Source organism: Chelonia mydas, chromosome 6 (assembly GCF_015237465.2).
Source record: "Chelonia mydas isolate rCheMyd1 chromosome 6, rCheMyd1.pri.v2, whole genome shotgun sequence".
In the NCBI taxonomy this organism is placed as follows: Eukaryota; Metazoa; Chordata; order Testudines; family Cheloniidae; genus Chelonia; species Chelonia mydas.
Window position 1 is genome coordinate 66,971,942 of NC_051246.2, and position 13,065 is coordinate 66,985,006.

Genomic DNA, 13,065 nt, shown 5'->3' on the forward strand with positions numbered 1-13,065 from the left:
AAAATTGGTAGCACAAGAAAACGTGTCTCGAAAGATGAAATACAGTAATTAGGGGAGCTTATTTGTATGATAAATTGTTTATCTCTAGCAAACATTCATCTAACTGAGGCAGAAACATAGTGTGGGAATAGAGACCAGGCACAGATCTATCCATCTCACTAGGTACTTACATGGCTCCCACTGCTGCTTTGTCAGAGCACCTCCCAAGTATATAAAAATAGAAATAATCTCTCTCTTTCTTCCCTCCCACTCTGTAGGTTAAATAGTTTAATTAGTTTATAGATTGTGTTGGTCTCTCACACACAAATAAGCAAGTAAACGCAAACAGAGAGTGGGTGGGTGTGAACTCCCTGAGGGAAAGCTTAGTGGAAGAAATGAGTTTTGCTGTTATTTCTATGGCCATTCTTATCTCTTCTAGGGGTGAGTTCCATAGTCTAGGTCCAGCCCTGATATTATTACATGAAAGTTGTCTCTCCCACGCTCAGGAGCTTCCCCTATTGGTTGACAATTTCATAGTGCCAGTGGAGACCATGATTATGGAAAGAGATTGGTGATCCCTCAAAGAGCGAGGGCCAGTCCCACAGAGTCCTTTGAACATCAGGGGAGAGACCTTTCAATAGGGAACCAGCACCAAGAGCGGAGCACTGGGCCGATGTGCGCCTGGTAACCTGTTCCTAAGCAAATGGGCTACTATGTTTTGTATCAACAAAAGTGGGAGCTTTTTCAGGGTGTGCAGCACCATCCCTAGATCTGAGTTGCAGTAATCATGTCGGGGGGTCACATATTCATGGATCACTGTGGGTAGGTCTGCCCTGGCCCATAAGATGAGGCGCCATTGCCTGGCCAGACACAGTTGAAGCGGGCATTCGTTTCCTGACATGGCCATTTAGGAATTCAGATGGACTAAGGAGGCCAAAAAGACTCCAAACTGTGGACTGACTTCCTCTGAGGGTAGATGCCTTCAATAATGGGGAATGCTTTAGAGGAGACATGGTTTTCCAAGGTCTTTTCTCTTCCTCCTGCCATCACTGAAATCTCCCTGGGGTTCAGTTTAGCCATTTAGTCTGCACGCAGGTGCTGGTTTTGGCCAGGTATTGACAGAACTGGCAGATGGGGCAATTTACATACCATAGTATGAATATAAGGCCAGCCCCTTTACACTAAGATGAACAGGAGCTAAGATATCTACAGTATGGAACATATAGTTTGTACATATAAAATCATGTTACACTGTGAAACACAATGATGAGAGAGGAAGAGAAACAGTCACAGTGAAACTTATACAAGGTACCATTAAGCAACCTCCGGTCTTCAGAAGTCACACCAAAGTATCCCCCAACATAATGAGTATGTTCTGCTGTATCTTTATTAGATGAACCCATGAAGAAATGAAGAAACTGATTGGTCCATGAAGTCCATGAAGAAACAGATTGGTCACTCCTAGGGGAGTCATTTCAGACATATTTCTAAGTATTTACACTTAGAGAATATACAGTGGGTTGGTTTGGAAGCTTTATTGGCATGAGTTTGAAATAGCTGCATTACTCAGGATAAATAGCTAATCCAGCAGGGAGTTGCATAGTTCAGCCCAAATGATGATCAAATATTTGTTTCACACACATACACTTAAAAAAAAAGTCTCTACACCTGCCCTACGGAAATTGCACACACATCATCATTTGTTTGTGCACAACCTATTTTTGCACGTGTGGTACATGCTTGTGCAGTTTTGGGAGAGCCAGTACATGGGCTGCATATTTGAAAGAGTCCTCCCCATATGATTTTAAATATCAAATTATTTTCAGCAGAAATGACATTTCCATAGCACACAATGCTGCTGATTTGTTGCCAGGCAGTGTTGCTAAGCGTGATCTCTCTTTCAATGACGGACGGGCCACTGAATGGCATTGCAGTGTCACCCACACTATAACACTCATTCAAGACAGACAGAGTTCTTGAAGTAAAGGAGGAAAAAACCCACTCATACACAATAAATTACAGCAAACTAGGTCACAATCACAAAGATGCTCCCACAGTTTTTAAGTTTTCCCAACCATCATGACATACTGTGCGTATTACTCACTCTATTGCAATTTCACATGATTAAGTGCCCGTAAGGCAGCTCGTCAGCATCCAACAGTCATATGGCAACTTATGCAACCAAGTAGAAAGGATGACTTAGGGTTGGCATTGGCCTCATTAATCTTAAACTGAGCAAGTATATATATATATATATACACAAACACACACACACACACACGGCCAGTTCCTTGGCTGGGGTAAATTGGAGTTGCTCCATTTTGCATCCCAAGTGGCCACCAGAAGGAAAACTGCCAGCTGTCTTGGCTAACGGATATCCATCAAAATTAAAATGAACAGCATAGCGGATGACATTACAGCCAAGAACACTGAGCATTAAAACCAAAACTAAACTCAGCAAGCATGCCAGAGGGCAGGGTGGGGTAGGCCAGAGAGTTTCTCAGAGCTGGGATTGGAACGCAAAAGTGCCTAGCTCCCAGGCCTGTTCTCATATCACTAGAACACATAGGAACTATCTCACAGGGCATGAACTGTCCAAGGTCGGTCAGGGTCAGGGTCAGAAGACAGAACTTCTTGGCTTCCTGTCCCATCTCTCTCTCTCAGGAAGCCATCAAATAGTGTGTGGTGGGGGAGATAATTACAGGGAAAGGGAAAGGGAAAGGGAGGGTCTTAAGTGCTTGCCCCATCCAAGAAGTACCAGAAGGTCCTAAAAACAGACCAGGTTCAAACTCTCTGGCCTTGGGCAAATAACTGACTCTGGTAGTATATAACTAGGAGTTATTTTCTCTTTCACAAATCCCAGGGAAATTCTCTCTATTGACCTATTGAGATGCAGGTCACGCTATATTCTAAGAAGAGTTCCTGGCCAATTGTTCACACACTCAAAATCCTATAGTGATGATTAGTACTGGTAATGAAAACTTTTTTTTCTTAAAACATCAAGATCTTATAAAAACTGCTTGCAGAAGGTGTTGAGGAGAGTAGAAAAGGAAATCTTATATCCCAGGGGAAAAAACAGTGGCAGATCTGGGATTGAAGGCCAGGAAGCCATGTTACACACAGTTCACAGCATGCTGTCTTTACTTGGCAGATCTGCGCCAGCCTGTTCCCAATGACAGATCTTTCATGGCTGTCTGATAAGTGCCCTGTATTTTGGAATGAGGGAGTGGGCCACTTACCAGACAGGCTGCAATGCTTTTGTCATTCTGAGCACCCTAAGCCTGCTTTTCTCCAGAATGAAATGTGGCGGGGGGCTCTCGGAGAACATTTTAACACAGCAGCACTTTGCCCTTCCCTAATACTGCTTTCCCTTGTTCAATCTATATGGCAACGAACCTGCCACCAACCCAGTAATGGAAGTTCATCTATGCAGACGACATCTGCTGCGGGCTACCGGGTCCAACTTCCTCTGGGCTGGAGAAGACCCTGAGTGATGACGCTGCAAAGCTGGCCGACTACTGCAAGACATGGCGCCTTCAGCCTAGCATCAGCAAGACAGTCTCTAGCACATTCCTCCTACACCATGCCAATTCTAAGAGAGAACTAAGCATTATAATGAATGGCCAGAGGCTAAAGCATGAAGCCTACCCAGTTTACTTAGGCGTGACCCCCAACCGAACACTGACATACAAAAGCCACCTGAGCAAGATAGCAGCAAAGATCAAGACATGCCACAACCTTGTCAGCAAACTGGAAGGTTTTTCATTGGGAGCAAATGCTCCAACCCTAAGGGCCTCAGCCCTTGCCATCTTATACTCAATAGCAGAGTACTGTGCGCCAGGATGGAGTCGGTTGGCACACACCAAAACTTGTTGATATGTAACTCAACAATGCGTATCACAGAAACTCTCCAACCGACTCATCTTTCAGAACTTCCAGTTCTGAGCCACATTGCTCCCCTTATATCAAGAAGGAAATTGCAACAGACAAGCTGCTTGAGAAGATACGTGCTGATCCAAACTTGCCCTTGTTCAAAGACCTTTTAAACGCACCAGCTACACATCTTTCATCACAACACCCATTGTGGTTGAGGTTGCCATGCCAGGACGTGATAGCGGAGTCCCTGTGGCAGGAAGACTGGTGCTTCTCACCAACCACCAATCAGTTCCTCGTCACAGACCCTACTGCTCACCCACCCAGCTTTGACCTGCCATGTCATCAGTGGGCCCTTCTTAACCCATTCCAAACTTGGCGAGGCCTCTGTAAAGCCAACTAGCACTGTTGGGGTCTTGGAGACAATCCAAGCTGCAGCTGTGGTACAGATCTAACAATGATACATGTTGTCAAGGAACCAAATTCAGCGGTGGGCTCCAAGAGTTCCATTTGGCCATTATGAATGCTATTGCTTGGCTCGGTGAATACACAAAATGCTAAATAAATAAATACTGCTTTCCCAGCAGTGAACCCTAGATTACCAGCTATCAGTTAAACAGTTTTCTACTCTTAGAAAAAAGCCCATATTGTGCACAGCCATAGAGTTTGCTGTGGCATAAGAAATGCCATTGATTCACAGGCTTGCTATATGAACCCACAAAAGGAAGTGTCTGCCTTCACCCTGCTAATAAATCTATCAGCTTCATGAACACGTGATTTACATAGGATATGGTTAATCAGTTTTTTCCAGCAATATAGGCTAGCTCAGTAATGAAATGATACAAAAAACACAGGAACTTTACTTTTCTCTTTCCCCTTCCTGGACAGACAAATAAATCCATTTTGGTGGCTGATTCTCCCCCTTACCTCCCCAAACCATCTCTCAAGATTCAGACAATTGCATCATCCTGTTCTTGATGAGCACAAGAAGGTCAAAAAAATCCAACCTTGATCAAACAAGAGAAAACTGGATGATTGAGGAGTAGCTAACAGAGGCTAGGACACCAGTTTAAATTCAGCCCAGGTCACTAGTGACCCAGTGTAATTATCAGATAATACTCAGATATACCATACATTGCCATATTAAGAGATAGATCCGATGATTTTCAGGGGCCCATCAGCAATGAGTTGGTGGCTTCAGTTCAGTTGCTAGTGGGCAGGTGACCATTCTGCAGAATACTACCAGTTGCTGAATAGCACAGAAGCTAAGGACTGAATGGAGTATGAGCAAGTCCGTCTTGCTTTCATGGATTTGTCTCATATGTTCAGAGAATCTCTACCTTCCCAGATGCTGATATAAATGAAAGTAACTATAAGAGGGAGATCCAAACCATAAACCCAGGCCTGAATTTTGCATCTGGAGCTCAACTTTATGGGCCAGATGCTCAGGTTGTGTGTGTTTCATACAAGTTCTACATTACACATGGGCCAAAATCAAACCCCTGGATCTGAATCCCCACCTGAACCCCTCCCTCTCTAACATGCCAAATCCAAACACCCCAAACTCTGGGGAAGTTCAGAGTTGAGTTCTCTTCTTCCCATCAAAGAGATATGGGATCAGATCCTTAGCTGGGGTAAACTGATGTAACCCCATTGCTTTATGGAGCTATGCTGACTTACACAACCTATGGCCCAGGGGTTAGGGTGCTCTCCTAGGGTGTGGAATACTTGGGATCAAGTCCCTGTTCCACATCAGACAGAGTGAGGATTGGAACCTGGCTCACCCACATTCTGGGTGAGTGCTCTAACCATTGTTTAGTGCAAGTTCTGGTGATATAGGTAGAGGTAACACCTAGTTTGAGTATTCTGCCAGGGATTAGGTGCTGGGCGTCAGGACTGAGATGGCTTTGCACATGCCCACTGGCAGAAATTTAAGCACCTCTTGGGTTAGGTGGTGGGAGCATCTAACTTTTGGATTTAGGCCTAACGTGGTAGTTAGGTGCCTAAATCCTTTTGTGGATCTAGCTCGCGTGTGTCCAAACAAGCTGAACGGTTGCAAGAAATTAAATAGCTGGTGTACAAGCTTATGGCAGTCAGCTAGAAGATATGGGCATAACTGGATATACCATGGACAGGTAGTTAACTTGTCACCCTGTTGACAAAACAGATTGTTACATTGATAGTTGGCACATTTCCTGGCAGTTGCTAAGACAACAAAAATCCATTTATTACGCACAAAGGGACACATTTTGCTGTTGGACTCATTAACACAGACCATGCCACTTACTCTTTTAGCCTTCTAATTGGTTTATTATTGTAAGGTTTAGATCAGATACCCAACATGCTGTTGATTCCTTCTACTTGAACTAAGGGACGCAGTTAAACTGCTTTCTCTTTACTTTCCTTGATTGATTTCCTCCCTCAAATATACGAGAGAAGAGGGATGTCTAGTTCCATTCTATCATTTTATCCAATGCAAATCCATGAAGAATATCTGGCTGTAATTGAATGGTGGAAAGACTAAAATGGTAAGAGTAGTGTGGAAAGAACTTATCTGCCTCCAGATTGTTTAGACAGTCTACACCCTCAGTCTCCACCTGCACCCTTCAGGGCTTCTGAAGACACAAATAGCCATAGCTGTGAAAAAATGCCTTTTTCCACCTGCAGCTGGTCAGGAGACTGCACCCGATGCTGTCAGATTCAGATTTAGCCAGAGTAGTTGATGCATTTGTGACCTCTAGAATTGATTGCTGCAGTTTTTTGTACCTACATATGAAACCAACAACCTTAAAAATGCGGCAACTGGTATAGAACAGCAGCTCCTTACTCAGTAACACAGGACACGGAGACGACATCACCCCAGAGTTAATCTCTTAACTATCTTTCCTTTGAATACCACATCACTCACAGTTTTGGCTCTCATCTTCAAGTCTAACCTGACAAACTGCCTCACCCTGCACAATCATGACTTCCCAAAACAGCTACGTTTCATGGGAACAATGGAACACAAGAGTGAGATTCATATGTACAGAAGACAGAGCTTTCTTGGCAACTGACCTGTGACGCTGGAACTCACTCCTGGAAAAGATGAGGATGACCACAAACCTCAGCATCTTCAGAGCAATATGCAATCCCTTCTTCAGTGTTGGCTTCCCACAAGAATACCACAAATATTTTATATTTATATATATATACATATACACACACACACATATACGCAGGCACCTAGGCCTGGCTGACTGAAGTGGAGAGAAAAAACGTGTGTGTTCGCTTTGCAATTTCATAAGCCACTCAAATAAAGTGATGGGTGCCATATAAGAACATCGATAAAAGACACTGTCATTCTATAATCAGCTAAGCAAATGAGAGACCTATGCATAGATTTTCAGTGTCAGCCCCTTGTTATCAATTGACTATCAGCCACTTGGATTACAATTGATTAAAGGATATCTGGAAAATGCAAAGAAGCCAATTGGTCCCCAAAGTGAAATAATTACATTCTGGCTACCATTTTGAAGGTTCTGATTATGGGGAAAATGTAAGATCAAGTTTGCCTAGAACACACTGGATTCTCATTTACTCCCGTGAGAATCAGGAGTAACTCCAGTGAAATCGGTGGAATGGCACTGGTGTAACTGAGAGGAAACTCAGGCCCGCTCTCAGGAAATACAGAGATCAAGTGTTACAGCTCTACATTTACTGCAGCCACCAGGCCTGATTACACCAGGTGCAGTGCAATGGTGAATCATTGATACCAGGGCACAGTGGGTACCAAATGCCGTCAGGCGAGATTGGTAGCATTTTTCTGCTAGACACACGGTGCAAGGCAGTGGAGAATCATGACAATTTTAAAGATAAAGCAAGAGAGCAATGATATACATGAACAGCTGTTAATTTAAAAGCAGACATGTGCCCTGTAACTGACTGGAAACATTATGAGATTGTCTGATGACCTTAGTCTGTGCAAACCTGACTATTCTTTAGAGAAATGCTTTGGCATGTCAATGTAGTTAACCTGTCAGAGTTAAACACTTTAAAATATTTGCAATCTTACATCTTTGATTTAGTATCTTGATCTTTATTAAAAGTTAGTTATGTTGATTTAGCTGATCATCCCAAAATAAGCCACAAATAATTAAAGGAAATTCCCAGACAGTCAATAGACCCAGAGATGGACTGGTTGAACCAAGTTATTTTATAATCTCACTAATGTTTGGGCTGCACTACATAGTTTATTTTTTTTTCTCACCATCTGAATCTGAAAGGTGCCCTGATTTACCCTTTTAAAGGAGCAGTACTATCTAGGGAGCAGCCAACCCCTTCAGAACTTGCACAAACCAACTCATTTCATGTATCCATCAACCACACTCTCAAACAGATTCAAACTGGGCATGTGGAGGTTAAAAGGTTCTGAACCACATGACCAGGTGCTGAGCCATGCAATCACTTTAGATTCATGTTTTTAAATCACTAGGTCAACAGCCCACCTATTCTATTTTTAAAGTTTTCTGTCTCAATAGGTACATTCTCCATCCTCCTATTTTTTGTGCTCTTTAGGCAGAGACAAAATATAATACAATCCCCATCCATATTGTAGGTGGGTAGAATTGCTTTTATTGATAGCAAGTTGAGTACTTGGAAACACTGAACAATTTTTGCTCAATTATTTTGTGCTGGAAAAAAATAAGGCTTCTAAATGTAGCTACCCACTGCAGCTATTTGGCAAAGCACCTCATTAAATACCAGCATTACTTTCAAAAGACACCCTGTATATATCCAATGGGTAAGAGATAAATGGCCATAATCGTTCAATACTCAAGACTGCACAAAGTGGATATTTCATATCTGCACAGGGGGTTCTTAATTGAACTTTTGCCCCAAAGCTAAGCTTTCCTGTAGCTAAAGTGCTCCCTGATGCCATACTGGGGTCATGTTCTTTGTCAGGAAAGCATAGCTTTAAATTATAGTTAATTGTTATCCCCAGCTGCCGTTCCCCCCCCCCCCTTTTATTAATGCTACTTTTAAAACAGTTATTTATGTGAGCAATTGTTTCCCTGCTGCACCATAACTTACCACCACAATGTAATGAACTGCATGGCCATATCCCATGCTGTATGGCATTAAAATCATAGCACCAGTCAAAAGAATGTAGCCCCAGCAGTTATAATATAGAAACTGAATTGTATGTGACTCAGTAATAAGGCAAACAGTTGGAATATGAAATCAGAATGGTTTCTATGTAAAGTCATTAAATTAGGGGTAACCCAGGGGATTAACAATGAGGTATGGAGACTTTCACAGTTTGGTGGAGATCAGAACTTGTTCAGTCTGAATTAAATTTGTGGCCTCAACCCAGTTCCCTGTGGACAAGCATATACATCACAACGCAAAACTGGCGGAGAAAAAAAAAGCCCTTAATAGGCATATCTTTGGTGACAATCACAGGAGAACAATCAAGGACTGAATGGGCCATGGAAACTGGGTTCCCCTCACCTTTGGAGGTGATCCTTTCAGCTCAGGTTTGAGGCATACTGAGAACGGGGCACCAAAGGAAACCTTACACTGCTGCCCATGCTGTAGCATCGGGAAGGAGAATCAGCAGAATTCATCCTGCAGGGCTGTCAAGCTGACATCCTTCTCAGGGAATTCACTTACTAAAAAAAATGAAGGAACCAAATGGAGGTGGTGTTGGTCTGAATCTTTCTGGAATGAACCATCCAATGACACGTCACCTTTCCAAGGCATTAGATAGAATGATGCCTACTACAGTCTCACAAATAAGGCACTGTTTTGGGCTGCCAAGCAATTAAACATGGACTACAGCAGAGTGCATTCCAAAATAAATGAATTTATGTCAGCGTGGTTCATAAAACAGAGAGAGCCTTCAGATGAGGCTCAGTATTGTATATGCCAAGGTAGTCTAGCTGGATTCCTCTGTGTCCATAGATCTAGGTGTTACAGTTTAAATAGCAATTTTCTCCCCCAACAGGAGTACTTTAAGGCTTCCCAGCTGACAGAGAATCACTTAATCTTTGCTGTAAATGCCAACACTTCATTTAAAGTGTCCCATTATTACTATTTTTGGCATTCATTATGAATCTCCTCATCATAATTCATTTGGCATATGAGTGTTATATGTTCCATGGACTCTGTTAAAAGTTAGTGTTAATTACCACTGTATGGAGTTAAAATAAAGTGTCATGCCATAAATTCTTAAAGTGTGGGATTGGATAGTTATGATCAAGTCAGATGTTGGGCCTAATAAAGTGGTATTTTCCACAGAAAGTTGATTAAAAATTGTGGGACTAATGGAATTTCACATTCTTGGCTTATAAAGGACAAATCAAGTGAAATGCTTCCCCATCAAAATGTCCCCACTCTGTATGCTACTCAATGCCAATCATTTAAGAGGGAGCTGGGTACAACTCTCATGAGTGTATGGGGGAACCATAAATAAAATGGTTTCTTCAAAGCCCTCTTATGGTTTTGAGTTGTAGCACAGGTTGTATTTGAGATTTCTGCTTTGTTTATTGATTTTAACACAAATAATTCCCTCCCCCTGCCACAAAGGGATGGTAAGGAGAGCTGTTAAATATGCTGTGAACTTTAAGAGAACATTCCCAGGCATGATCATGGAGTGCAGAATACTTCACTTCCTATGCCCCCTTGCCGAAGCTTTATCAGTTAAAATTGCTTATTACTCAAGCAATTACTATTCACCTTAAAAAAAAAAAAATTACCCAGGTCATTTCTTCAAGCCTTTTCCTAATGACAGCCTCTGTTCAACTGTTCTAAACATATGAGATTCGGATCTGGGTTGTTAGTTTTAACAACATTAAAGGAATATTTTGTAAACTGTTTTTCCTCCCCCCAGGGCTCTCTCTCCAGCCTGATGCTCGATAGCCTTGAAAGTCAAGGGCATCTAGCTCTAGGAATAGGAGAGGCGATCGCCTCTCTCTCTAGCTGGGGCTTCGTAAATTGAAAAGTCAATTTCCCTAATCTGCAGAAAATCCAGCACAGTTTTACTGTTAATCCGCTGTGATGTGCTGCAAAAACAGCCAGAGCCAGCACCACCCCGGTCATCCAGAACAAGACAAGCTTGGAAAATTCAGCCTCTCCAGGTCTAGATGCCCCGTTCCTCATCTTAGTCTTTCTGCAACCAATCGCACGCTGTCATCCCTCCCTCACCCCCACCTCCAAACTTAATATTGTTTCATACTCACCATGTCATAAACATTCAGAATCACCGGTTCATTTGCCATTGTTGATTGCGGCGGACACTGGATTTTAACCCCCAAATCCCTGCCAGATGTGGCGCTGCCCCCCGGGTACGCTTTTACCCTCAGCTACATAGGATGGGAAATTTCTTTCTACGGTCGCCGAAGAGAGAAGCTTGGCTGGGGGGTGGGGAGGGGGGGAAGAGACACGCTTTTCCCGGATGCCAAAGTTGGGGGGGGGGTTTCACCCCCCAACAGCAGCGTCAATCCTGGGTTTCTTTCTAACGCTGCAGCTCATCGGGGTTGCTGCATTGGTACAATACACTGCCCAGGCACCCTCCAGCCTTGGAGCCGCCAATCCAAACGACAGACAGGGCAGGCTCTTTGCACAGATATCAGCCCCCCTTTCTCCAGAAAATTTGCGGGGAGAGGGGGGTTGAACTAGCGAAAGAGACGAAGACTCCCGGCCGAAGAAGGCATTGACACGGAGCACCCGAATGCGGAGCCGCGCGGCCGGCGGAGGAAGGTCAGCTCCCCATCGCTCTGCTGGCGCGGGTGGAACCAGGTCCAGGTCGCTGCCCTCACCCTCCCGGGGTCCCCGCTCCCAAAGGTGGGGAGCGAAACCCGGGCCGGGCTTGGCTTGACGCACCCGCGGGGCCGGGGAGCGGAGCCCGCCGCGGTGCTGCCGTCCCCGCGTCTCGAGGGCAGCTGTCCGGGTGCTGAAGTTTCTCTCTGGGTCTCTTCTCGGGCCGCGTGCGGGGAAGCCTGCGGAGCCGAAAGGGCATCGGAAGCCGCGGCAGGGAGCTGCGGCGGGATTCCGGCTCCCGCCCGGCTCTCCGGTGAGGAGAGGGACGCGCCGCAGGCCAGGCCAGCCACTGGGCTGCTCAGCGAGCCCTGGAGTTACTCTGCCATCGCATCCGTAGGAGTTTGTCTCCGGCCCGGCGTGCAGGGAGCTGCCCGAGTGCTGAAGGGCGGGCTGGAGCGCGCCCAGCGCGGGAAACCCTTGCTCTTCCCGCCACTCAGAGCGTGGGGCGAGCTGCAACCCCTACTTCGGGAGCCGCTTGTCCCGCAGGAGCCAGTCTCCGGGGACCGAGAGCTGATGGAGCCCGCGCCGCTCCCTGCGGGGCCGATGCATCCCCGCCCGGGGATGGGGTGGGGTGGATACGAATTGAGGAGCGGGCTGAGCCAGCTCGGGAGTTGCCTCAGCCCTGGCCCTAGTTAGGCGGGCGCCGGGCACTAGCAGCTCCGCGATTTCTTGCAACCGACTCGCAAACAGCATTCACATCCGAGCAAACGAGAGCATCCACTGCGGTCAATCCCCTCCGGCTCCGGCTTTAAGGGAATCGCGGGGGCTGGGCTTGGGGGAAGGGCGGCAGGGGGCTTCCTAGAGGCATCAGTTTTCCCGGGGGAGCAGCGAGCTGACCTTAATGCTGAGGCAGCGCAGATCTTGCCTGTAGTAGCCAAAAAAGGGAGCTGGGATGACCTCATCGGAGTTGGAGGCGTCGCTCAGGCTCTCTGCCAGCTTGCAGCCAACCAGATCTGAATGAAAAGTGCAGGGAGCCCGTTACATCAGCAAAGCCCAGCATTCCCCGGCCCTCCACAGGCAACAGCTGAATGCTTTCCTCCGCCGCATGGGAAACACTCAATAAACGGGAAGGTCTCTTGGGGTGACAATATCCCCAGTGCTGATGGCCTGGGAGTCAAAGTACTGCACCTGCCTGCCTAGATGGTTCATTATGCCATTAATTAGTAACCCGGTGTGTGTTAGGGAAAAGGGGGGGGTGAAAAAATAATTTGCTTTTAAAATCTTTTAACCACCCTTCATTATTCTCTTTCGAGGTGAAACTTTCACAAATTCTGTGTTTAACGAGGTTCAGTAGAGGTGCCTAATGTTTAACACCTTTTTCAGACTCTATTTTAAAGGGGAAGTGTTGTATTTTCAGTGTGTGTTTAAGGACTGCTGAGCTTATCAATTTCACACAAGTACCCCAGTGCT

At 45.2% G+C, this 13,065-nt stretch overlaps 1 protein-coding gene across 3 annotated transcripts in view; it reads right to left on the bottom strand.

Annotated features, from left to right (window-relative positions):
- LOC102933476 (deubiquitinase DESI2) overlaps window positions 1–12,673 on the bottom strand; it is a 75,676-nt gene extending 63,003 nt beyond the window's left edge. For 2 of the 3 annotated variants that reach the window (XM_043548022.1, XM_043548023.1), the window contains exon 1: window positions 11,076–12,485. In XM_043548022.1, the coding sequence (XP_043403957.1) occupies window positions 11,076–11,114 (39 nt within the window). In that variant the 5' untranslated portion in view covers window positions 11,115–12,485. Of the gene's footprint in view, window positions 1–11,075 lie in introns of all 3 variants that reach the window. The other variant, XM_027818153.3, reaches the window with a different exon arrangement.
- Between the last annotated feature and the right edge of the window lie 392 nt (window positions 12,674–13,065).